This window comes from Geospiza fortis, unplaced genomic scaffold (assembly GCF_000277835.1).
Source record: "Geospiza fortis unplaced genomic scaffold, GeoFor_1.0 scaffold98, whole genome shotgun sequence".
Taxonomy (NCBI): Eukaryota; Metazoa; Chordata; class Aves; order Passeriformes; family Thraupidae; genus Geospiza; species Geospiza fortis.
This window is the reverse complement of record NW_005054306.1, coordinates 853,885-876,143: the sequence shown is the minus strand read 5'-3', so window position 1 is coordinate 876,143 and position 22,259 is coordinate 853,885. Positions and strand designations below refer to the sequence as shown.

The 22,259-nt window shown below is 44.0% G+C and overlaps 1 protein-coding gene across 2 annotated transcripts in view; it reads right to left on the bottom strand.

Annotated features, from left to right (window-relative positions):
- KLHL29 (kelch like family member 29) overlaps positions 1 to 22,259 on the bottom strand; it is a 71,955-nt gene that overhangs the window by 32,789 nt on the left and 16,907 nt on the right. For both annotated transcript variants that reach the window (XM_031066637.1, XM_031066638.1), the window contains exons 3-5: positions 16,640 to 16,899; positions 3,969 to 4,167; positions 1,051 to 1,233 (exon numbers count right to left, since the gene is read on the bottom strand). In XM_031066637.1, coding sequence (XP_030922497.1) covers positions 1,051 to 1,233; positions 3,969 to 4,167; positions 16,640 to 16,899 — 642 coding nt within the window. The remainder of the gene's footprint in view (positions 1 to 1,050; positions 1,234 to 3,968; positions 4,168 to 16,639; positions 16,900 to 22,259) is intronic.

The following is a 22,259-nucleotide window of genomic DNA, read 5'->3' as shown; positions in this document are numbered from 1 at the left end:
GTCTGTCTCAAATTCCATAACCTACCATTTAGATTCAACTACAGAGAGTATTTTAAATTGTATTTCTATGGCAGTGAAACCTCTTTGCATGCTTGATGGTTGTCAGACCTATTCTCTTCACATTGCAACTGTAAAATATTGTTGTTGACTGCTCTGAGAGTAAGTTAACACTGCAGAGACATGGAGAATGATAAAAGCAGGGAAATCCCTCTCTCCCAACATTATTCCTACCTTTTTTTTCCCCCCCAGGAGCAGCTGGGTAAAACTCTGTCAGGTCCTGCTTTGTCTGGGCTGCCTGTATTGTAACTTTTCTCCCAGCCCAGTAAATCTGGGAGGTGAATGGATTGAGAACAGCCCTCTAGAGGAGGACTGGGGGATACTGGTGGACAAAAAATAGGAAATGACTCAGCAAAGTGCACTTACAGCCCAGAGAGTCAGTGTATCCTGGGCTGCAGCAAAAGCAGCAGGACAAGATGGTTGAGGAGGTGATTTTCCCCCTCTGCTCTGCTCTTGTGAGACCCCACCTTGAGTACAGTGATCAGCTCCGGGGTCCCCAGCACAAGAAGGACATGGACCTGTTAAATTGAGTCCAAGGATGGGGTGTGAAAATAATCAGAGGGCTGGAGCACCTCTCCTATGCCAACAGGCTGAGGTTGTTCATCCTGGAGAAGAGAAAGGTCTGGGGAGATCTTATGATGACCTTTCAATACTTAAAGGGAGCTTCTAAGAAAGATGGAAAGAGGCTTTTTATCATGGCCTGTAGTGACAGGATCAGATGTGAGAGTTTTAAACTGAAAGAAGGGAGATTTAGATTGGTCATAAGAAACAAATTTCTTACATTGAGGGTGGTGAGGCCCTGGCACAGGTTGCCCAGAGAAGTGGTGGCTGTCCATCCCTGTTCAAGGCCAAATTGGATGGGGCTTGGAGCAACCAGGGCTAGTGGAAGGTGTCCCTGCCCATGGCATGGAGGGGTTGCATTAGGTGACCTTTAAAGATCCTCTTGAATCCAAACCCTTCTGTGGTTCTGTTTCTATGGAATCTCCTGCTTACCTGAGAGATAGATGTTGTCTCCAGCGCTGACCACACTGAAAAACTCTCTGTCATAGAAGGGCAGGCTGGCCAATGGGTACCACTTGTTGTTTTGAGGATTTAAGCAGGTGACTGCTGTTAGAGCACGTTGGTTCATGCCAATCATCTGGCGACCCCCAACTAAGACTATTACCTCGGCTACTCCTAGGATTCAAGTAAGAAAAATAGTATTATAAAAAAGCGGCATCTCTCACCCAGGCAGGAACCCATCCAAAAATACTCATCAGTCAGGGAAATTTTAATGTATCATATATAAATCTGTTTTAGAGTCTGCAATCAAACCACGTAGGGTGAGAAAAAACAGGAATGTGTGTGTAGGGGGAGCAGTGGGTGAGGAATGACACTATGAACACTCTTGAGAGAACTAGGGAGGGAGAATGCCATCCGGGCAAAACTTGGAGGGGGGAAAGAAATAAAAAGGCAGTTCCATATAAAGATGTCCATTCATTTCAACAGTCTGTGAGTGAGACTTGCAGGTAGCAAATTTCTCTTCCATTGAAGAAAATAGGCATTTTGTCAAGGGTTGTGATAGCTTTGGAGCTTGGTCATTATCCAGCAAAAGCATGTTTGGACTTTAACCTAAATGAAGTCTTCTCACATTAAAAGCTAATGTCTGGAGAAAGTGAAGCTATGGTTACGGGTCTTCATCCTGATATTCTTTCTGCATGCAGTCTATTAATATATAATTTTTTGGTGTTTTTTTTTTTTATTTGTTGGGGTCTTTTGTTTGTTTGTTTGTTTGGTTGGTTTTTGGTTTTTTTTTTTCCTTTTTTTGCTTTTCCCAGGGAAAGCAGATTTTTCAGATCCAGATAACACGTGCTCGAGTCATGGATCATGGTCCTGGTCTATCAGGTGCTAGGAAACATGACAAAGATAGCCCCTGCCTTAATATAGTTATTTACTAAGCTTTATCTGTCCTGGAACAGCTCCCCCAAGCCCATAACATGCAAGGTGTCCAGCAAGCCAAACTGTCTGTCCATGCAAAGCTTTCAAGTCCACATCTCTGAGGTTTTATTCCCACTTCACAGCCAGAGCTGAGTCCTATCTGATCTTTCTGTTACTCCAAACTCCTCTCCAGACTCATTCCCACAGAGATGGGTCACAGTATAACCCTGAGATGTTTCCTGACTCCATGCAAGAGTCAGGTGCAGAGGATGGCTTGGACTTGGCATTTAGCTGAAGTGTTAAAAACCCTTTTGCAGCAATTGGAAGCCCCTGTGCAATGTGCTTCCAGGAGAGGTAGGCTCAGAAGAAGGACCAGGAGGCCACAAGCTGGAAGGCATCACCGTTTCAGGAGCTGTCTCCTGCCTGGAGCCATTGCTGAGATGTGTTACAGTTCCCAGCCCACAGACAAGTGTGCACAGGTGCGGGGCAGGAGCGAGACTGCCAGCGAGAGGGATTAGGAGCAGCAGCGGAGAGAAATGCGTCTGCAGAGTAATGGATTATCGTCACTCTTCATTAGCATTTACAAAAAATATATTTGTGTCATTCAAGCAAGGTTACTCTCTTAAAAGTTATTAAGATAAAGTGCTGTACAGTTTAAAATAAATATTTCTCAGTAACAAGAGATCATTATTTTTGCGCCGTAGCAGAAAATCTAATCACCTGTGCAAGACATAACTTGATTATAATCAATGACCTCGAGAGGGCATGTGACATGCAGCAGCGAGTCCACAAAGGGTGTTTAGAGATCCTTTGTGCCTCCATGAATGCTGTTGATATGCAAAATAACATGATTCTATATAATTAGACTCTGACCTAAAAAACTATAATCATCCTCCTTTACCCTGAGAGAATCACTTTTCCCTCATCAACAAGCTTCTGGAAATGGATCACATTACACCTACAATTTTATATACATAAAATAAGCACTTTTCAAAAATCCCTTCAAACATCACACCATTAGTCGTTTTCAATGAAAGACTTTTTAGGGTAGATTGTTATTGAAAGTCCTCTACACTTCGTCCTTCTGAAAGGTGCCTTGATGAGGCAGTCTCCTGAAGCTGCAAATGCCGTGGTTTGATATGCCATCTCCGTGCCACATTAGCATCAGTGGCAGTGACAGAAAGTTTTGTCTGGCTTTCTGTTGTACTTATGGGAGGCAGAAGTACAGGCAGCATGTTAAAACAATTCACCTGCTTCATCAGACTCCTTCTTGGATGCAGTTTTCCTATGTGGCATCTGCATTCTCTGCTCAGCAAATATTTAGGACATTTCTCACATCACCTTGATATGGGCTCAGCTGGCAAGGTGGGCACTTATGGTTTTTCCATGCATTTTTCCAAAAAGGAAAAATGGGTGTGAAACTTTTTAAGAAGACTCAGTTTTTCACAGCTGCTGTGTTTTTAAAACAGAATATGTTATGTGTGATCCATTTGTTCTGGAGGCATGAAACGGTCTGATCTAGTACTCATCAGTATAAAAATAACATATTTACACCAGCCTCACCATATAAAAATATTATACTTACAAAGGGCTGTGAAAGTGAAGGTGTTTGATGAATATCAGACAGATGCTCCCCACAAGAGGCTCCATGGCAAAAAAATCAAAATTTTCACCTATTTCTACAACTAGAGAAACTGAGGCAAAGAGGGCAAAGGGCTTATTTTCAGGACAACAGAGGAACGTTACAGTCTCTGTCAAAGACAATAATTCCTCAAATTTAGGCTCCTTTTAAATCCCAGTTCAGAAGCATATATCTGAACACCCATGTCCACCTATTAGGAGAGGCTCCTAAATTCTGAAGGAAAGTAACAATGGAAAATTGAGATCGAAATATCAGCAGGTTCTGGGAAGGAGCCAAGGTCTGTGCCCTGTCCCAGCGCATGTCCTGGAAATGTGGAACCAGTGGGCTGGTGTTGAAGGAAGTTCTGCTTTACCTGCAGAGAGCCTGGGCCGGGTCCTTGGTGTCTGCATCTCCTGGCGGGCGTGTGGCAGCATGTGATAGCGCTTGGCTTCATTCACCAGGTCCCGGCAAGCCTCCGAGGACTTTATCAACTCCTCATTGTCAACAACATTCAGCAGATAGCTGGGATGGATGAAGGGGAGCCTCACCACTGCCAGCAGCTCTGCAGCATACTGTGAGAGGGGGGAAATAATAACACATGCAGCCTTCAGGTCAGAGTTCAGCCACTTGGCATCTCCACTTCCTTGCCTGTAAACCATCCCGTCATCCAGCCTAGAAACAAACTTGTCATGGATGCTGCATACAAGCCCTGCCTAGTGAATGAGTGGGACAGAGAAAAATGCAGCCCTCAGAGCTCCCTGGCCCAGGCTGGGTTTGGTCCCAGAAACTAAAAATAATCTTCAAAAGGTGGCAACTCCTTTTATACAGCACTGTATGGCGGAATTTTTGGAAATAAAAGCTCATTCTGAACTCAGGTTGAATGGAACATGTTACGCAGGGGAGACAATGGAGACAAGGAGTGAGCATTTGAGTTATCTGAATTAACCTTGAAATGTGAGTGTGGTTGTTGTACTGTAATAAAACCCCCAAACAAGTCTTTTCTGGCACTGTAAATGTGAAACAGAAGTCAGTTAATAGGGTAGACTTCAACAACTGTGGTAGAGCCTGAATGATGTCAACCAATTGCTAAAAATCTTTCAATTAGTAGAGTTTATTTGTTGGTGAAACAAATTATGTAGCTCTAGCTTTTAGGGAAGTCTGACTCCAGAGGGTGCTATAGAAATACTGACAGTAAGTCTCATCTCCTAAACAAATACATTGAACCTCAGAGGGTAAAGGACATCTGAGCAAATGAAGCTGTCTGTCACCAAACACGGCTTAAAGGACAACAAAACCCCAAGAGAGAAAACTGCAATTGAAAAAGCAGGAGTCCATCCTCAGATTATTCTTTTTATATATAGTTGGGTATATCACAAAACTGCATGAGAATACAGTGAAAAGCAGAACAATGGGAAAACACACAACTCCAGAAGCAAGGCAGACAAACAGGATGCAAACTAAGGGTGAGCAGCAAGAAAAGATAATCATCTGTTGCAATAAATATTCATACAGCAGCAGCATCCAAAGATCCCAATTGGGATTGAGGCCAGGATGCAAATAAATATTCCTGAGGTCCATGCTGGTCCCAAGAAACTCTGGGCGCCAGCAGCATCTGCTGGCCTGCAGATGCCACTGGTCTTCCAGAAGCCACTTGGCTCTTACTTTCTTTTTCAGCAGCATGCCTGTCCCTGCAGTGTGTGAGAGCCAAGTCACAGCAGGAACAGGAGCGGGAGCAGGGATGGGAATGGAGCAGGGGCATAGTGAGAAGGGAGGGTAGGGATATGGCCTGAACTGGGTAATGGGCTGGCCAAGCAGGTGGAGGATGCAATGACACCTGTGAGGGCTTCCAGGGCCTTCCCTTTCCCTATCCAAACTGAAGAAGCAGGCTTAAATTTAGAAGAAAAACAAAGGATGTCTCCTCCAAATTCACACTGCTCTCCTACAGGAGAGCCACATCACCATGGCACAAGTTCTGCCACAGCAAAAATGCAACAACCTGTGGGGTTGCAACAGCTGAGCTCCACATGTGCCTGCAAATCTGTGGCTCCGAGGAGATGAAGGGTGTCAGGCTGACTCCCAGTCCCCAGCTTATCAGCTCTCCTCAACACTAGAGCTGACAATTTCAGGTACAGCTTAAAGACTTGAAGCCTGGCCGCTCTGCAATTGTTTGGGGATAAAAAAGTTGTTTGGTGATATAAAATGGATGAAAAAGTGACAGTGCTTCTCTTCAGGAGAAAAAAAAACCCCAGTGAGCAGTTCATTCCTGACTCCTTGCTACTACCTCTAGTGTGGCACAGAGCCAAGTAGGGCTTGAGATCACTTCATCAACCTCAAAACATAAAAGAAGACACTCCTCCCTTGCTGAAATCCATTTCTGAGGTGCTTTCTAGGAGGTACAACGGCTGCTCCGTCCCCGGAGCCACAAATGTCAGGCACTTGGCTGCAGATATCTTAATGTCATTACCTTGTAAGAGAGGAAGCAGTGGACATATGGCAGTGGGTGGCAAATCTCTGACTTCAGGAAGTGCTTTTTTTAAGAAGGTTGGAGGCGTTTAACCTTACACAGGAGCCAAAACGAAACATGGCATCGGGACAGGGGAATAATGTGGAGAGACAGTACACTGCCAGTGGGCGAGACAATCCCACAGGGGAGGCTAATTCCCACTACAGGCTGCTCAGGAAGTAGTACAAGTTGCTAAAGGCAGTTTAAATAAAGTTGTAAAATGTATGGAGTGTACACAGAAGCCAGCACCTTCCCTTGGTGCAGTGGGACATGCCAGAGCCTCCCCTGACAGTCCCAAGGCTGGTTTGCACTGGAAGCAGCCACAACACAAAGCAGTGCCAAACAGCAGCACAGACGGGTGTGCCACTACATGGGGACATGGTGTTCCACTTACCACCGTGTCCAAAAGCTGACTGCCAATTAGCGTGGGGAGAACAGCTCCTTTCTGTCAGGGATGGGACAATTCCCATGGGCCCAGTGCAGTTACTGCCTCCATTTCCCACCTTTCCTTGAATAAATGGGGCAGCGCTGCTCCCTGAGCACAGCGAGCTCTCCCTCTCGCTCGCCCACCTCGCTTTAATTAGATAAGTGAGAAAATGTGATTCTGTTTCTCTCCTGGATTCCCCCCCCTCCTTTCTCTCCTCTTTTGTCTGAGCTCGTGGCTTATTTTGAAGGGGAATAATAATTAGAACATGCTGCTCCCTTTCATCAGCTAGAAAGCTGATGTCACATATCAAAACCGATGTCACTTTTCACTCTTATTCTTCCCTTTGCTCAAACAGCTACAGAAAGCTGGCTCTGTGTGTGTGTCTGTGTGTGCACGACCACACACAGCCACGACTCAGGCTTGGTGCTGAGAGCATTAAGGGTACATAGAATTGCAGTGTTTTTCACCAAGAGATTTAAGGAGTATGAACCATGGTAGCATCTTCACAAGACAGGAGAAGCTTTTATAAAGCAACCTCTTTTCACACCAGTTCTTTTAAGCACTATAGACAAGGGTGAATTTCATTTAGCCTCACTGATTTAAGAATATTCAAGTGATTTAGGCAATCAGCAGCCTTTTTCTTTTGGATTCTCCCTTGTGAAGACTTCCCAGCTCTGTTAGCTATGATTGTACTAAATATCCTGTTACTATTATCCTTTTCATTTAAGACTGGAATAAGCACCATAAAGCATTTCAACCTCCTTACCATCTGTTATTTGCTCTCCATTCTCTCTTGTCTTTCCGTTGTGCATTATACAGCTATGAAACATCTACTGCACCTACTGACGTTACCAGTTATCACTAAAGCAGCAGAATACATGCACAGGGCACATTGCCAAATTCATCCACCTCGGGTCCCTGGAGTCATGGTTTATGCCTGTAACCCTGGGAATGTTTGCTTTTCCCTGCTTGGCTGCAGGTGCTGACTGGACAAGTAGCAATATTTCTCAGGTCTTTATTGGGAATCACCTACAACTACTCTACAGCCTGCATTACATGTCAGGGTGAAGGAGACAATATTAATACCCCTTATGGGCCTAAAATTAGGAATTGCCAACTCATAAACATGTAGGATCACACCTCAGGCTCTTTGAGAATGGACACCATTATGCAAAAATTAAAAAATTTATTGTTTAAAATGCTAGGAAAGTTTTTGAACACCATCAGGACTGGTTTTTTTAGGTGATTTGAATGAGCCTCACTGTAGCTCCTGTTGGGTGAAGGGAACTGCTCAGGTTTTGCACCAGCAGAAGATGTCATCCATAAAGTCCTTGCTGAGTGATGCTGCCAGATACCCTGTGCATGGCCAGGGTGATTCTGCAGGAGCCAGAGCTCTGCTGCCACATGAGCAAGTCTTTGTGGACAGTCACTGAGGACATAGGAGAGCAGAGGCTTCAAAGAGATGCTATCTATCCTGCTTCAAGGTACATACTTCAGTGATCCTGAACAGAAAGCAGGATCTTCAACCAGTCTGTAATCACAAGTGTGTTTCATAAGAAACAGGGAGGGAAAAATCTTAAGAGATCTTATCTTTCACTAAATAACTAAACACTTCTGGGGAGAGAGATTCAGCTCTAGATTCAGACACCTAAATGGGTTCATACAAGCCAAGTATTTACTTGTCAGCCAGACATGTGTAAACTGATGTTATAATTAAGAGAGATTTAGTCAACACACTTAACAGTCCCCAGGGCAATGTAAGCTGAGAGGATGCACTGAGCACCAGGGGAAGCAGAGATGTCCCCTTCTGGGCCAGAACTGTGAGCCATCAGCTCCTCCTCAGACCATGCCTCACACCACAGCACACTAAGATGTCTACAAACACATGTCAATCCAAATTGGAGGGCAATTAGTTCTACCCTCTGGGGGGAATTTTTGTGTCCATTTGTCCTGGGTGTGTTTAGAAGGTTGTGATCAGGCTATGAGGAAGCCTAAGTGTTACCAATGGGTCAGTGTTGACTCTGAGGAATAGGTGATCAACATGACCAGCTATACCTTGAGGCTGACTCTTCCAAGCTTTTCCCTAATAATCTGTTCACATACAAGTTACTCCCATCTCATTAGGCAGACCAGTGCTTCACCGAATGAGACAACAAAAGCCTCTAATGTTTTTTTAAATTCCTGACTGGCAGTTTGAGTGAGAACATTTACTTTGTTAAACTTTTTATGACATTTCTTCTCTACTGATTACATCAGTATTATGAATGCTTGCTTGCAAGTGGGCTTTGTTCTGGTATCTTCAGTTTCAGTTACAAACCCCACTATCACATTAAAAATAATCTTTTTATTCTCAAATCTCTAATTCAGTAAAATCCTCAGAAGTATTTTCCAAAAGGACTCTTATTGTACTGCACAGACTTGGGCCACAACAGTACACAGATTTTAAAGGAAGTATGTCTACTGATAGAGTCATATTTCCTGCTCCTTAAATGCTCCACTGGAAAGCTCTCAAGATTTTTAACATTTTTGAAATAATGCCTAAGGAGGTCAAAATAATGTTTCCCTTATGCCCTATAATTCATCTGTCTCTCTAGTTTACTGTTCTCCCTACAAAGGCCCCTTTGTACTTTCTGCCTAGAGAAACAGGCTTCAGCTAGAAATACAAATACAGAAGGTAGATTACCCACATTACTATAGGGTTTTGCTCCAATAAAAGGGCTGCTGTTTCAGCCCTTTATGCATAATTGCAATAGTTTTCAAAACATTATGAAACAGGAATAGATATGATTCTCATTGAAGGAGATTTATGTTGTCTCACAGGAATCCTCTGTCCAGACTCCCTCACACTGTGCACTGTCCCAGTGTGAGAGCAAGAACCTCCCTGGATGGAGGAAGCCATCGGAGGCAGATCTGAAGCAGAACCAAGTCCCCACTGCATTAGATTCCTTCAAATGAGGACTGCACATGCTAATTAAAAAACACCTGGCTGTGACCAGGTAACAAACTGCCCAGTGGCTCGTGCCAGTGGTGACAGCTGGGGATATGGCATAGTGGCCTTTCAAGCTGGCATGCTGGAAAGGTAACATGAGTGGTCCCTCCCTATCACCATCTCCAGCCCAAACCAGGCTTACCCCTCAGCTCACCCAACCTGATATTCAAAATGTTGCCATCTCTGAGTTGCCAAATGCAAGCCCAACAGGGAACTGGCTGATTTAGGGAAGCCAAAGCTGTTGGTACACTGTTTTGCCATTCTCAGAACTAAGTATTTTTTGGCTAGATTTTCCCAGTGCTGCCCTGCTACTTGGTAATGAAGGGACTTGCTTTGATATATTTAACCCCTGGGTATTACAAAGACACACTGTGTTTCAGCAAACCCTGCACATTCCTACACCCAAGGTCATATCCAAGCCCAACTAAGCTTTCTGCTGCGCTTGGAGTACTTACTAATCACCCACATTGACTTCTTGGAATTGCAATGCTGCCTTCAGATTAAACCCAAAGGCTTGGTAGCACGTCAGCCAACAGCCTCGTAATATCATGAGATAAACATGCAGCAGAAAATCTGGTTTGTAGGCACTGGGTTCAGCTGGTGGCTTGGTGGCAGGATGCCATGTGCATAAATCTCATGCCCAGCAAGAAGGAAAGAGCAGCCCCTCTGTCTTCCTGCAATCAGGTTTCAACGTGACATCTTTATGGCAACACAGCTGACTAAACACTGTAATGTCACCAGCAAGTGGCTGTCCTGTTCTCCTGTTTGCAAAGCAGCTCTCAGGTTGGTATTTCCAGCAGTAATATGATGAGAGGCTTTTAAATGCACAGGAAGATAAATCACTGATCCATCATATTTGGAATGTGCCTGATAAGGATTAAAAAGAGCCTCACTCGTCCCATGCATTCTCTAGCTTGCTGACTAAACTCTATGAAATAACCCCTCGAAGTTCCCCCAGATGATACCAGGGGTAAGTGGTGTTTATTTTGCTTATGGGCAGTCACCTATTCAAACACAGAAAACCCCTCAAATGCACATTGCCAAAACCAAACCAGCTGCAGCTTCTCAGGAGCTTCATAGAACCAAATAAACTTCTCTGTCCCTACAATACACTGGCATGTGAATCCATGTGCCATAACTCTCTAAAATGCTTTTTGACTAGAATATAAAATGATTTTGTTTCTGGAGGTTGGTCCTGAATGCTGGGGCCACATGCAGCACAAGGCAAGGGAGCACTTGTGAGGAGCTGCTTGTGGATGTGGGTCTTTGTGAGGCCGTTGCTTCAGCAACAGCAAAGAAAGATTTGTAAAAAAAAGGCAAATGTGTTGGAAAAGCCACAAATGAAGAGACTGATCAGACTGAGAGACAAGGGAGCTCCTCAAACCAATTAACACTTCAGAGAAATCATTCTGTAGATTTTCTGTCAAGGGTATCCCTTTAAAAAAACTTAAAAGTTCAGTAGAGAGGGAATTTCAGGAGCTGCTTATGTCACCTGCATCCTCTTTGTTATTTAATGCAGCTTCTTCCTCCAATATATAGCTAAGGGCATGTTCCTGGACTGATTCCATTCTGCTGCTGCCTTTTCTTCTCCCTCTGTAAGCTCGTATGGGAGCTGAGTGTCTGCAAAAGCTTCATTCAAATTGGAGCTCTTTGAGCAGCCCATCCCCAGGAAATCACAGGGGTTACTGCTCATCCCTTGCATTTTTCACTTTCAGAGAAATTGAAGCTTCTTGTACTTTCATTATGGCATCTTTCTGTATTTGTCTGCTCTTCCCACAAATGGATTTCAAAGCACCAGGATAGTGTGGGTTTTTCAAAGAAGCCTAATTGAAGTTTTACAGAGCGTTAGTGCCTAATTCACTTAGGCTCCCTTGGAAGCGTTCTTTTTCATATTTATTCCAACACTCTTTCCTGAAACTTTATGCCTTTGAGTACATTGATTAATCAATTAATTTCTTATGATGAACTAAGTAATTTGTACACGCTGATATTGGCCATCAGCTTCTATCATTACCTCCTTGTCATCACAGAGCAGAGTTGGAATTGTCATTGTTACCTGTCAGATTCTCCATTTTCCTGAAGCAAACTGCTCTTCTGCATGGAGGCTCTTTAAAATGTGCCTGAGAAATAAGGGATCTTCCATGTGCTCTCTCACAGTCACCAACCCTTTCTCCTCTGTAGCATCTTGCCTTCAAACTGCCACTCTCCGTCACTGCCAAAATATAGCTCATGGGCATTTGTAGCTTTTTTGACATAAATCCTCTTCTCCTTCTCTCCATCACTTCTCCTTACCCTTACTGACAGATACAGAGCTTACAGGTGGGCTTTCTGTTAGACTAATTTGCCAAGTCTCAAATTCAGCCCAGTGGTCCTTACTGCTGTTATTCCCATGCATCCTTCCAGGCAACCCTCGTCCCTGGGGCTTCAAACACTTGTAGACATTTATCCCTCTTTAGCTGTCATTAGGCCAAGTCATGCATATTCACATCTTTTAATCTTTTTTTTTTCTCACATCAGTTCCTTCAGTCTTTTAATCATTTGTGTTGTTCTTCTCTAAATTATCTCAAATTTGTCTACGCATCTCTGGTTCTCAGACACCATGAAGATGCTGTTTAGATAAATCTGCCTCTGAGGACTCAAGTTCATAAAAAGCTTGTTAATGCCTTTATGGAGGAGACATTTTGCATTGCTGTTGGTCACCAAGATTTTAAAGGTTTGGAAAAAGGGCACATGATGGTATCCTTGCAGAATGCAATGAAAGGTGGCTGTCATTCAGCTGAGCCGCTTGTCCTTCATTCATCACTGCAGTATCTGCCTCTCTTCTAGCACTTCTCTGGGTAACTTGTTGGAATACTTGCCCTCTCCTCATGTCTTGTCCCTCCCTCAGGGTGAGAGGGAAGCTTCATGCAATGGGGACTCTGCCAGGCTTTCTGTCATTAATACACATGGTAATGTGTTTTCTTATCTCAGAGTAAACATACAACTTTGGACTTGGAAGAGAAAGTGGGAATGTTTCCAGTGAGCTTTGGGATGTCTATGGTTTGGACAGGCAGCAAATTGCTATGCATCCAGCAAGTTCCCATCCTTCCCATCCCATGTGGATGCTGGGCATGACTCTGAGCAGCTTTGGTAGTCGTCAGTACCTGTGAACAGTGTGGTTCATTATCCACTGAATCCTCCCAACAGCCCTCATGGGAGACATCACTTCCCTCCAGCTTACAGGGTAAGAAATGGGAGCAGAAAGGTGAAACAACCTGCCCAAGGCCATGCAGAGAGCTGGGGGATGTGCCCAGGTGAAGACTGTGTGGGGCCTGGCAGAAATCTGTCCTTGTTTGGGCAGCTCAGACCGTGCTGGTTTCAGACAGCAAAGTCTCCATTATGCAATCTATTTTTTGCATGAGTTTGCTGGAGTTGTAATAAGCTTATCAAGGCGATAACTGTTAGGATAAACCCTACAATCTCATCCATCACTCAGGAAGAGAAATAAATAGGAAAAAAGAGTAGATTCAGCTTTCCCAGACGTGTCAGTCAGATGCAGGCTCTGCACTCAGTGACAGCAATCAGAAGGACTCCTGCAACCAGTGCTCTCTGTCCACCAGAAATTACCTACTAGTCCTGACCTCACCTCACAGGCTGCTTTTTCTGGCCAGACCAATTTTAAAATGCACTACCAGCAGCAACAAGGCAGCTTCATAAATGTTACCACATGAGCTGGGGCATTGCTCCAACACGCTAGGGGGATACAATTATTTACCAAATCCTGGTATAACACATCTCTCTCTGAACTATCTCTTTGTCTTATGCAGATGATCAGCAACCCTTAAAGTACTGCTGTTCTCCCTTTGTAACAAGGCTCAGGTGCTGTCTTTTGTAATGCCACAGAGCATTTTCATGAGCACTGTTCATATGAGCACAATGTGCACAATTAAACATCAGCCGGAGCAGAGCTTTTCAACTTGCCTTCCAAGAAAATCCTGCTGCCTTCCCTGTCACTGCCCTCCAGCCTGGTGGGAAAGAATTAACAAAAGCAGAAACAGTCAGACATCTGAAGGAAAGCTTTTAGAACGGCAGAGAAGAGCAAGTAGACAGCAAACAATGCCTTTCCAGGAGAACAGGAGGCTCCGTTGAAAATCTCCTTCCCAGAGGCTTTCAGCAGGGGATCGGGCAGGAGGGGAGGCAGTGATGGATAAGTTGTTGTAAGAGCACGGCATGAGGCTGCAGTGGAGGAGCACAAGTGGTGAGATTTACTGTCCCCAGGCACTGCAGAGTGACACAAAGCCATTACAGCACCAGGACTTCTGGAGGGCTGCAGCTGCGCCGGGGGCAGAGGGTGCTGATTCAGAGAGATGCTCCTCTGTGGGGATGTCTCTGCTGAGAGAGCCCCTGCCAGGCTTGCCAGGGAAGATGGACATGCAGGTGAGATGAAGAGCACAGCCCCCTCCTGTTTGTGCCAGACCTCCACCTTCGGGAGAATCACCAACGCAGGACTTGGAAGAAGCGGCCAAAGAGGCGTTTTAGTTACCTGCCATTGGAGCTATTGAGAATAAAAATGTGACAATAGAGCCTGAACTGTCAAGGTAAAGGGAGATGGGGAGACAATGGAGCAAGGGGCTCTGGAAATCCATGCCTGGAAGGATTTAACTGCCAGCATGACTTCTGGGAGTGAGAAGTAAAACCAGACCAGGTCACCTGAGGAGTGCAGTAGAGCTGGAGTAATGTCTTGGGACTGCTGCAATGCATGGCATCCATCAACCCTCCCAGGACACCCCAACAGTCCTGGTGTCCTTCACCCCAAAGAGTCTAAAGGCAGCTTATAGAATCTATCTCCAAAATGTGAATAAAATAAAAATATCCTCCTGCAGGAAGATTCATCCTGTGTTCAATATTGCCACGGCTGCCCAGTTCTGCAAAGCTCTGAGTAGCCTGTGCATCTCACAGGAGCTTGGTCAGTTCTTGGCATGGTGGGCCGTGCAGCACATCATGCACAAATTTTTATTCATCATCATCTTCATTAGAAACAAGATCTTTTAGGTCTATCTTCCCTCCTATCCACCATGGAAGCTATTTATTCCCAGGCTCTGAAAATGCAGAAGTCATTACTGTAAAGATGGTACTTTTCATGGTAAATGTGAACACCTACTTTTAAAAAATAAGTACCTATTTAACTAACAGCTTTATAATAGATCAAGCAGTGCAGAGAGCCCTAAGAAAAGTGAGAGCTACTATTTAAATAAACTAGCTTAGTGGTAGGATTGGGCAGGAAAATAGTTTCTTCTTGGAATCTTTAAGAGTAATTTATTCAAACCCCTTATTTCTGGATAAATACAAATTAAAAATTAAAAGCTCCTGTAAAGTAATGCATGAAACTAAAGCACCACAGAGAAATTTGGAGAAGCAAGTAGAACTGCCATCATAAACTACCAAAAGCACTTCAGAACCAGGACAGAGGGCAAGGAAACTTGGGAATAAAAAAAAAAAAACAGAAAAGCAACTCAACTGCAACACGAAAGGAAGAGAGGAGGGGATGGCAGTGGTGGCAGCAAGAAAAAACCACCACTTAAAAAAAACAAATTCCCAACATTGCCTCAGCAGGATGCAGAAAGAAATATTTAAAACCACAATTTTGAGAACATAACCCAGACTGTCTGATGAGTGACACCTTCTGTTGGCAGCAGCCAAACAGGCTCCTGCCGCAGGGCTCCCAAACTCCCTGGGAACAGCCCCTGAGGTTGTGTTAAGTTCAGAGTGGCACAGAGCCATCCAACTTCAAGCACTCAGGGAAACACTCTAAAACAGTGTGTTTTTCAAGGCCAGCAAGTGCCAAAAAGGCATGCATTTCAGTGAATCCATGGTACTGTGTGAATATTTTAGGCAATAATAACGTTGGGCAATGCTAAATGGCCCTGCTGGCACATGGAGGAGGTGGTCAGAGCTGGGGTGGGGCCCCAGCACAGCACTGTCCTGCTGAGCCACAGCTCTGGGGCACACAGGGCAGCAGTGAGGCTGCAGGCTCTGGCAGGACCAGGAGCTCAGCTGGTGAAGCAGCACAGGCAGCAAGGCTTGGCCTGGCACGCAGTACCCCACTGTCCTTAATGCCCTTATCCAGCAGCCTGTGGAGAGCAGGAATTACTATTTCTCCCACTTTAGAGGCGAGGTGTGGATGTGCAGCTGCTTTGGATCACATCCAATGACACATTTAACATCCAACTGCATGTTCAGGTGCTTGAATTCACATTTCAGTCAAGAAGGTACAGATTGTCACGATATGGGACGGCATCAGCAACATGGCCAAGTGCCTCCCTGAGATACAGCGGGGTCCATGAACAACTGTCCACCTTAAAGACAGCCAAAACTGTGACTGGGTGTCAACAGAAACAACTCTGGCCTCCAGAGAAGGGGAAAACAATCTTCCCCTTATGGGGTCTGTGCAGAGAACTGGCCTCCAAATGGAGAGGTTTGGAGTTCAGACCCCAGAGTTGACTCAAGGCAAGTAGCAGGTTTTTAGATACCAGCAGAGATGACTTCTGGTCCCAAGGACAATCACCAGCCTCCAGTCACTGTGTCTAGCATTACCTCGAGACAGCGCCAGGAAAATTACAGACTCGGTTTCTTTAGACAAGATCAGACTGCATAACTCATATGGCTGAGGAAAGGCTAACTCTAATAAATACATAAAACTCAAGGGATCTAAGCAGCCAATAAAGATACAGAACCTTTATTTTATGAACTGGAGTTATACTCATTCAGTATGTGGCATCAAAAGAAATACAGATTTTCTGACAGATTTTTTATTTCCTGCTGTTACTAAAATGCATCCCCTTAAAGCAGCATTTCACAAAACTGTAATTCTTCTCAATTTATCTCTGACTGAGCCTACAGTCAACAACTTTGTACCAAGCATGTCACAAATGAGATTTTCATTCTAAATGATCAGATGTAGGGATCAGATTTTGAAATTACATACATTTTGTGCATAGCCTGCATTCCCTTTGTCTTTTTTTTATCTGAACTGCCCATCCCATCTCCCATACACTCATATGGTCAAAATTGCATTAAGATGGTTTCTATTCTAAAAGAGACATTAATGGAAATGGAGCAGAGTGAGGCTTCTGAGATTATTTTTACCTGAGCTCTGATGGCGGCGTCCTTCTTAATCCACTTTATCACTGTTTCATACACCAGCTCCTCTGCTTTGGTGTTTAGGCTGTCATTGGACATGTAGGAAATGAAGTCATCTTTGGAGATATTAAGGATCTCTTCTTGGTTTGCCACCTCTGGGAAAATTTGCAGGGCATAAGCTTTGGCCATGTTGTATAGTTCAGTACACTGCATGGCTTCAGCCATGGCTAATATTCCTAAGCAGTTGCTAGCAGTCAGCTGTTTTTCTAAAAAGGGCAAAAAACAAACAAAAAAGGCAGTTGAGAATTATTAAAAGCAAGATTCACATTTGTTCCAAGACCATGAGAAAAATCAGTGTCATGGACAAACCTCCAACCCTAATTAATTTCAGGGAGTTAACTGGAAGCAGCACCCTGGGCTAATTTGGAATTGGGGTTTAAAGTACAAAAAGTGAGTTGGAGATGGGGAGAGAAATGCACTTTCTGAGTTTGCTTTTTGTGTAAGCCTCCACAAAGCACTGGGGAAACCTACTGACATAACAGTATCTGGGGCTTCCCAAGGGATGGGAACCCAGCCAGGAGACTGCTGCTGTTCCCACCGCCTACAATGTTGCTTTAAGGAGCAGCAAAGATGTAAACGCCAGTGCAGACACTTAAGAATAAATGCAAACAGCACTAAGGACATTTCTGAGAATGCTGCAGTCACTTTATGATAATTTTTGCCCTGTTCAGCTACTAAGCTACTTCAAATAAAAAAAAATTCCTCCCCCTTCTTTTTTTTTTTTCAAAGGAACTTTGTTGCTGCTGAATGTGATGACATCCCTTATGCAAAACACAGATTATACTAACGCCTTCTGTTAAACGTTGTGTAGTGGGTTTCAAAGAAAATCATGCACAGAGGAGACAGCATTATCTCCTTCCCAGCAAACAGAAGCAGCAGCACAGTGTGTAGCTTTGCCTTAGAAGTGTGCTACACCATACATTTGACTGTACTTTTTTTTCTTTCCAGCTATTTTGAAGAAAAAACCCACCAGTTTTAGACATTTATAAGAGGAACTCTCAGATTCTTTGCAGCTTTTGTTGACCAAACCACCACTAATAAGAAGAATATATTATTTTAAGCTATAGAACTGAAAAAGAAAAAGGTAATACGAGTGAGGCTGCAATAGATCACAAAGACATGGGTACCAGTGGCAGGCTCCGGTGCTGTCAGAGAAGTCAATCACATTTGGCAGTGTCATATCCTAGTGCACTGTGACAGAGCATTGGACAGGAATGTGCAATAGCCCCCTATCTCTTCAAACAAAACTCTCATCAGATTGCTTCTGCTGGAAATGCTCAGGGATTCTTCCCTACTCCCAGTGTCTGCCTTCATCAGATTGAAAACCTGCACGCTATCTATATGTGGCTTTTAATAAAATGGGATTATGAACCACCTTTTCCTGTTTTTTTTTAAACCTGACATGAGATTAGGAGTTTTGTGGGTTTGTTTTGCTTTCTTCCCCTCCCAACTCTTCTTATTTTCTTTTACAGATCCAGCAGTCTCAAAACTAGGTTATCTCATTTTGCATCAGTTGACTGTACTGACTCCAAGGAGCCCATTTCCTCAAGCTGACTGCAGTAGCAGCACTGTTTGCTGTCAGTAGATTTTGTCACTCAAAGACTGCCCAGAGATGGGGTGTAAAAGGAGAGGAGAGGAGAGGAGAGGAGAGGGCGGAAAGGAAAGGAAAGGAAAGGGGCGGAAAGGAAAGGAAAGGAAAGGGGCGGAAAGGAAAGGAAAGGAAAGGAAAGGGGCGGAAAGGAAAGGAAAGGAAAGGAAAGGGGCGGAAAGGAAAGGAAAGGAAAGGGGCGGAAAGGAAAGGAAAGGAAAGGAAAGGGAAGGAAAGGAAAGGAAAGGAAAGGAAAGGAAAGGAAAGGAAAGGAAAGGAAAGGAAAGGAAAGGAAAGGAAAGGAAAGGAAAGGAAAGGAAAGGAAAGGAAAGGAAAGGAAAGGACAAAAAAAAACCCAAAACAACCAAAAATCACAAAAAACCAAAAAACACAAAAAACCCCCAAAAGACCAAAAACAACTTCCAGATTCCTTGCTTCTGTCTGCTGGCACAGTTTCATGGTGTACATATGGCTTGGGGTAAAGCAATCATCTACCGGAGCCCAAAACTCTTATAATTTCTTGGCAATCTCTCAAGTCAAAGGCCAGTCTGCCACTGTTCCACCTTATCCTCACAGGGTTAATAATGAAGGAAATAATCAATTTGGACTCATTAAGCAGCACATCATGGTAAAGACTTTCAAGTCTTTCTCTTCAGTGGACTGGTTTTGCCTCTATCAGGAAGCATCCCCACACCATTTCCAGCTGAGCCTGTGGTGTGCAGCAGAAAAATCTGCTTACAACTGATTTCTTCTGATCTGGACAAGCTTCCCTAGCTCTAACAACACTGGGTGCCTGATGCAGCCTGGTACACTGGTCCAAGCAGCTCCATCTTGGCCCTTGGAGCTTTACTCCCTCCTCTTCCCTGAGAAACCCCTTGGTGGCAGATTCCAAAGATGTCCCTGTCTGGTTCAGGAACTGTTGTGAGGCCCTGTGGAGAGGGGTCCCAGGGAGATGTGGGATTAGGGGATGTGCAGGAGGCTGGTGACACACTTCTCTGCACTTCCCTTCTGTGTGATGAGAACCACAGCAAGGTGGGCACAGCAACATCTGTTTAAGATGAGGACTGGCATGTGAACTGGAGGGAATCACTGCTGGTGAGGAAGACAGACCTTGGAACAACAGCTATGGAAAGCTGTTCATAGGAAAATAGCTGCTCATATGGAAAATCTCTATCCTATGAACATAAAGACACCACCTCATCCCCCCATTTTTCAGCTCCGACTAAAAAATTTGGCAGCAAGACTGGTTATCTCACGACTTCAGTGTCAGTGATGCAACTCTGCATTCACATTAATATCCCTGCACACCCATAAACAAGCAATTCCAAGTAGCAATTTGGTAATATTCTGGATTAATCTGGTAATGTTTTGGATGATGACTCCAGAATGAGCAGAACCCTGCCCTACCAATGTCTGTTACTCTTCACTGGCTATAAAGGGACCCTGCATGACTACTCAGACATAGACTTCTGCTATATAATACAGCTCATCCCAAATGACTGCAGTCCAGGGGTACTTGTCACTGCTGGCATGACAAAGACAGCTAAGGACCAGTTCTGCTCTGTCTGCTCCTGTATTCCTTTGGACACTGGCACGTTTACAATAATTGTTGTTTTGCCACAGTGACACTGGGCTTGTAATAACACATTTTTTTGAAGTTTCACCTTGTGTCTGTTCAGAACACAAATGCTGACTATTAAGCTATTCCTAATGCTCAATGACAGTTTATAACAGAGTCATGAGTGGACTTTAGGGATATCAGATGCAATCAAGTAGGTTCTCTCTGGTTTGAGACAGTGCTGGATAGCATATTTGTTGCTATGTGTGCCACAATAATGCAGATCAGCAGCTGGTATTTTCCACTGTGTTAGATGTGACTTTGGAGCAGGATCCTGTCTGTGCAGCATCATCAGGAGACAATCAGCCAGGCAGACTGCTCCAACTGCACTTCTGGGAGTGGGGAGACTTGAGGTAACACCACAGATAAACAGTATGCAAGAAGGGTTATTCAGTGAGATTGCGGTGACAGTTTGATGGAAGCTCAGTGGTGGTTGTAAACCCCCTCTTGTGTGCATTAAGCATTGTATTTTCACTCAGAGATGCTTTCTAGAGGATGATTTGGATATCACTAAAAACAGCACAAAATGTGTACTTCCTTGTGATACTCTGTGTACGTTCTGATGGGAAACTTACTCCTCAGGTATTCCTACTAGTGTCAAAAAGCATGTGAAGATGGGGGATAGGTGGAAGACTATCAGATGCATTCATTGTCTAATGAATTGTCCAAAATTTTTCCCTTCCCTGTGAGAGTCTTCCTTTCTCCCATCTCCAGATATAGTTGAAGTTTATACATAGTTTATATGAAGTGCATATATTAGGGTTTCTCCAGGGCTGGGCAGTGCAGGTCTCCAGCTGGATCAAAGTTCTCCACCTTGGATAAATAAAAAAATTGCCCATAATACTTTGTCTTGAATTCCTAAAGACCATAAAGGCCTCTTCTTCCCTCAGGTGCCTGAGGAATGCAGGTCCCATCACTGGTCCATTGTTCATTTTTTTTTCTCATTGCTTCTTCTAATACTCTTTCCAAACATTGTTTTTGTGCTCTTTGCTCAGGAGACTAAGAAAATTCAGAGCTCCTGCTCTTTCCTAATCTGGCCCATGAAACTACCAGGTTCCACCAGCTTCTTTAGGCTCAAGGATGAATACTTTTACTTTATCAGCAGCAGGCTGAAGTACAAGCTCAGAATGTGTTCCCTCCTGTGACGGGTGTCCATGCACCATGGACCGTGATACTGATGAATCACCTGAAACCCAATTCAAGCCATGACTGTGATGATTGCAAAAAAAAAAAAAAAAAGAAAAAAAAGAGGCTCAAGTCTTCAGCCATATGGGTGGAGGAAATACCTATGGTATCCTGACCAGTTTGCAAACATTTGCCCAGATATCATATGGTGCCTGCATGAACCTGTCACCATCACCGCATCAGTCAGCACAAAACTGTTCTCATTTCTCATGGTCTACACAAAAGCTGAGGAGACAGCATGTGGGCAAGAGAGAGAACATGGCTATAATTATCCCAGGGAAGCCAGTTAAGAAATCTCCCATTGAAATGAAACTACTTCCCTGACATATTTTGCCACATCTTTTCACCAAAAAGTGCAAGAAAATTTGGGGTGCCTCTTCCCAAGGCTGCTGAGAGGATGGACACAAAAGCTGCTTGGACATCACCATGACAGGATCCTCCTGGATCTTCATGGCCGAAAAAGGATGACCCAAATTTCCTCTGAGATTGTGCTGTGCTATGCTGAACACACTTAATATTTTGGGTCTTTTACTTCTTTGAACTTCCCTTCTCTCGCTATTTAGAAGTGGACTGATGGAAAAAAGTCACTGTTTATACTGGTCAACCCTCCAGAAGCCCTGCAGGAAAAAAACCCCTGTTTTTTACCATATTTTTGCTTTGTATAGCACAGAGGTAGCTGAGGTGAAAAATAAAAACACAGCCACAGAGAAGACAAAATGCTTTTCCCTAAACTTTTCAGATGGCAAATGCTCTGCTGTCTCTGTAGTGCAATCAAGTCACAGCTATAAATAAAAATAAGCAATTACACTCCGTGAATTCTCCAAATGAGAATACGAAGTTCCAGTGACTCTTCATATATCACTGAACTTATAACCAACTCTACTATTTCACACCATAACATGGTTCACTGAATTAAAATATTAACTATCAGAAAAGAGAACTCTCACAGTGATTCAGGGAAATGAATGCATTTTGGTTTTGTGGCTGAATCTTCGGTGATATCAAAACTTAAACACATCCTGTATTTCTGGAAAGGCTGTAAGATCTAATCACTGTAAAAAGCTGATGAAGGGAAGCTGGGAGCAAGCAATGCCAGAGCCAGAGCCTCATTCAAATTGCACAGTCTACATGGTGGGACTGCAAAGCATAAATTTCACATCATCAGTACTCTCCCC